Source organism: Microtus ochrogaster, unplaced genomic scaffold (assembly GCF_000317375.1).
Source record: "Microtus ochrogaster isolate Prairie Vole_2 unplaced genomic scaffold, MicOch1.0 UNK266, whole genome shotgun sequence".
Classification (NCBI taxonomy): Eukaryota; Metazoa; Chordata; class Mammalia; order Rodentia; family Cricetidae; genus Microtus; species Microtus ochrogaster.
In genome coordinates, this window is record NW_004949364.1 from 1 (window position 1) to 4,982 (window position 4,982).

The 4,982-nt window shown below is 39.8% G+C and overlaps 1 protein-coding gene across 1 annotated transcript in view; it reads left to right on the forward strand.

Moving 5' to 3' along the window:
* Positions 1-1,289: 1,289 nt before the first annotated feature.
* The window catches only part of LOC102000245 (cytochrome P450 2C26-like), a gene marked incomplete at its 5' end in the record, with an annotated part of 6,390 nt that continues 2,697 nt past the window's right edge, over positions 1,290-4,982 (forward strand). The window contains one exon of the mRNA XM_005372193.3: positions 1,290-1,601. Coding sequence (XP_005372250.2) covers positions 1,290-1,601 — 312 coding nt within the window. The remainder of the gene's footprint in view (positions 1,602-4,982) is intronic.

Sequence of the window (4,982 nt, forward strand, 5' to 3'; positions counted from 1 at the left end):
CAGCATGTTTGAAGACAGGGGATTCAAATAGCCTTCTGATATAGTAAGCACTGCATTCTTGGACTATCCTTCCACAAGCAGCCTCTGTTGGATGACATGGACTGAGACTCATCTATCTTTCTTATAAATCTCCTTTCTCTATGTTTTAATTTTATTCATTTTTTATTGAGCTAACACTTTTCTCTACTCCCTCTCTGCCTCTCTCCTCCCATTCAACCCTCCCCCATTTCCCCATTCTCCCAATTTACTCAGGAGATCTTGTGTTTTTCTACTTCCCATGAATATTAGATTTGTTTGTCTCTCTTAGTGTCCTCATTGTTTTCTAGGTTATCTGGGATTATGATTTGTTGGCTGGTTTTCTTTGCTTTATGTTTAGAAACTACTTATGAGTGAGTACATGTGGTAATTGTCTTTCTTGGTCTGGATTACCTAACACAAAACAATGTTTATTAGCTCCATTTATTTGTCTGCAAAATTCAAGATATCATTATTTTATTTTCTGCTGTGTAGTACAACATCGTGTAAATATACCACATTTTCCTTATCCATCCTTTGGTTAAAGGGTGTTTAGGTTGTTTTCAAATTCTAACTATGACAAACAATGCTGCTATGAACATAGTTTAACATATGATCTTGTGGAATGGTTGAACATCCTTTGGATATATACCCAAAAGTGGTATTACTGGGTCTTGAGGAAGGTTGTTTCCTAATTTTCTGAGAAATTGCAACACTGACATCCAAAGAGGATGTACCAGCTTGCATTCCCACCAGCAATGCAGGAGTGTTCCCTTTACCCCACAACCTCTCCAGCATAAGTTGTCATTAAGTCTACATTTTATGGTATTCTAGAGTAGCTTTGCTAATAATATAGGGGAGTATTTGAAGCAGAAACTGACTACAGAAAGAGTGATGAACTAGACAGTGTAGAGAAAGAAACTGTCTGTCAAAGTACATGATACATTTGAATGAAAATATCATTTTGAATCCTATTACTTTGTGAAATGAACATATGCTAATTACATATCCATTATCTATTTTAAATAATCATAAAAACAAGCATACAGTAGAAACTGTAAAATGGCAAAATTATACTAAAATTTGAGAATAAAATACTTTCTAAAAATTAACTATTTTCAAATAAAGACAGACCTTCACAATATCAAAATCATTGTTCATATTTATCACCAATATTTGCTCATAACTCTGTAAAATTAGGTCAAAATCACTAAGAGGCACCCTATAAAGGACAAGGTTAAATAACTGTTCATTTTTACTTTTTGTTTTCACAGGGACAAAGTCTAGTTGGAAGAGAGATTAAACAGTGCCTAGTTGGTTACTCAATGATGCTCCAAAGTACAAGAGGTCAGTTCTATGGCCCCATTATAAAACCTCTGTACTACCTGATCACACTTGTGCCAGTGGGAAGGCTAAGCATGGATCTGGTCATGGGCTCAGTGCTCATTCTGACATGTCTGCTTCTGTTCTCATACTGGAAATTGGGTTCTAAGAGAGGGAATCTACCTCCTGGACCTACTCCTCTGCCAATTATTGGCAATATCCACCAGATAGATGCCAAGAAAAGGCACCAAGCCTTTACCAATGTAAGTATACTTTATGCTTGCTGGGTACTTTGTAAAGAGAGATATAAGTGATGCTGCTTTCAAAGAAACTCAGTACTAGAGAAAATATTTTTAAATAGATGTGGAGTGAAAAACAGTAAAGTTGTTTTTGTCTTTTCTGAGACTTGCCTGTACTACTGCAGTTGGAATTAGTAATAAACAAGTTTTCAAATACTGCTTTCATAAACATTTTCTATTATTTTGATTAATGGCGAAGACTGAGGATGATAGTGATATTTTGTGATCAAACAAATAAATCTTGCCTAAAGAGCAAAGTGCAGAACTAATTTCAGGTATGCACTAATCAAATTAGAACTAATAAAATATATGTGAAGTGGTGGCACAATACTTCTTTTTTTTCGAGACAGGGTTTCTCCATAGCTTTTGGTTCCTGTCCTGGAACTAGCTCTTGTAGACCAGGCTGGCCTCGAACTCACAGAGATCCGCCTGCCTCTGCCTCCCGAGTGCTGGGATTAAAGGTTGCGCCACCAACCGCCCGGCTACAATACTTTAATTCCAGGACTTGGAAGACAAAGGCAGACAGACCTCTGTGAGTTCAAAGCCACCCTGGGCTACACTATACTGGTGCCATCCCAAAAAGAAACAGAGCCATGTGGTAGTGGCTCACACCTTTAAATCAAGTACCAGGGAGGTAGAGAAGGGAAGTGATATGGTTGGGCAGAGAGAGAACTCAAGGCAGGAGGAGACAAGAGCTTAGATGTGTTCTGAGCAGGCCTTCTGAGGATACAGTCTGAGCATTCAGTCTGAGGATTCAATCTGGAGATGCAGTTTGAGGTTCAAAAGACAGGATCACACCTTTGAATCTGAGAATTCTACAGAGGTAAAAGTCCCTCTAGTGGCTGGCTTAACTGCTTCTCTGATCTCTCAGCTTTCACCCCCTAATATCTGACTCTAGGTGTTTAATATTAAGGGCAATTGGAATTAGCATTACAATGAATATTATATAAATGAGTCATAAATGTATAGATATATTGTTCTTGGATTATTCATTCATGCCTTCCTCTGGAGAATTAATTGGATCCTGGTTAAAAGTAAAGCAATGGGCAGGGGATCACACAGGAAAAGGAAACCATAAACAGTGTGGCTTAGCTTATACTGTGGTTTCCCGATCTCCTTTGATTCCATACAAAGCCTATGCCAAGGACCAAAAATACTTCATGATGAGAATATTTTTTCTACAGTTCTGTATATTGTGGTGCAGCTTCTGTGACGCTTACTCTGTACTTTTGTAATAATAGATGAGGACAGAATTTGAAACTGACCCAAGAGTTTAGATGTTTACTCTTCTTCACAGGTTTTGTAATTTTCAACAGAAAGTATTTCACAACTGGGTCCACAGAAGTCATGTGACTATTGATGTCTATGTCAGTATGTAGCTAGCATGAGAATGATCTGCAGTATCCAAAAAATGGATAAGAATAGTGTGGATTTAAGGGCTCTACTCCTTTGCATTAGAACCCAGTAAATGAGTGTGGAATTTTTACTTCAGGTACTTTGTGAACTATGACAAAGGGACTTGTTGAGTATCATAGTAAGGTGATTCCTTCTCTTTAGACTATAAGTGGCCTGGGATATTGCTGGAACGCAGAAGGTCATCTATATGTAACAATCATCATATTGAAAGGTATATACAAACTTCAAACTTAGTTTTTCTGCATAAATATTTTTAACACAGTTCTATTACCAGTAAGAATAGGTAAACTACAGTGGCATTTTTAGAATATGTGTGTTTTCTATTATCATTTCAGTTCTCTAAAATCTATGGCCCTGTGTTCACTCTGTATTTTGGCATGAAACCTACAGTGGTGTTACATGGCTATGAGGCAATAAAAGAAGCTCTCATAGGTCATGGGGAGGAGTTTAGTGGAAGAGGAAGTGTCCCAATTCTTCAGATGATTTCTAAAGACCTTGGTAAGTATGCATGTGCTTCTGTGTATACTGGGTAGTATACATAGTGAGGTGGAAGGTGGAAAGCAGAAGTCATGTTGCTCTTCAGGATAAGTTTGGGACTCTATACTGAGATCAGTCTGTTCCTTTATCTGTCTCTCAGACATACTCCCTGGTCTTCTATTCCAATTTCTTTAGGCATTGGTTTTAGCAATGGAGATGCATGGAAAGAAACAAGGCACTTCTCACTCTTAACCTTGAGAAAACTGGGCATGGGGAAAAGGAGTATTGAGAACCAAATTCAAGAAGAAGCACAGTTCCTTGTGGAGGAACTGAAGAAAACCAATGGTAAGTGAAGGTTTATAATCTGACATTTATATCTTGTTCTATGTATATCTGCATCAGTCAATTTTTCCCATTCTATTCAAAGTATTGTTTTCTAAAGAGTTGTTATAGGTATGGGTCTCATGTTAATTTTCTATAGGAATAGGGAGCTATACATTCCTCTGATCAAAAATACTGTTTTCGGGCAGCAGCCCGGAACACAAAACTCAGACGTTCCTCATCCCTCCTACACTTCCTGGTCATCCTGAAGGGGCTATACTGCCCGATACCTCCTCTCTCTTCCTATCCCACCCAGCTTGCATCCAGAACCCTCCCCTCCCCATCTGCCTTCCTCCCCTCTTTGGCCACATAACATCTCCCAGCTCAGCCTGTTTGGGCGCTGGGACCAAATCCGAATCAGGAGGGAAACCAGGAGGGCGGTAGTTCCTTTGTCTCAATAGCCTGCCTACAGCAAGCAAGGTAGGCCCTTTGTTTACCAGATACCCAAGCAGCACAGAGATCTGATCTCATTCTGCAGAGATCCAGTAATTTCTCTAGAGCAGACATTCTGAGTTTGCAAGCATTTCATACTGCCCGTGTGAAGCACAAATTCTAGCTGTTCTTAATAAAAAATCTGGAGTCAGATGTGAGGGAGTAAAAGCTGAGAGATTAACGAAGCAGTGCAGCATGACTAGCACGACCTTTCAACTCTACTGATGCTCAGACCAAAAGGGCGATTCCGTTCTCAAACTGTACCCTCTTACTGACGCTACAGACAGCATCGTCTGATTGACTGCTTTAGACTGCATCTCCATACTGCACTGAACTCTCGTCTCATCTCCTCCTGCCTTATATTCCTCTTTCTGCCCAGTCGTATCCTTCCTGTCTCTACCTACCCAGTGCTAGGATTAAAGGTGTGGAACTCCCAGATCCTGGGATTAAAGGTATGAGTCACCACCACCTGGCCTCTATTGGCTTAACTCTGAGCTCTGATCTTCAGGGAAGCTTTATTTGTCAAATAGGAGCACCGGACAGAAATATCAAGGTCCAAATCAGGAGCAGAAGGAGGGGGAGCACGAGCAAGGAACTCAGGACCGCGAGGGGTACACCCACACTCTGAGACAATGGGGA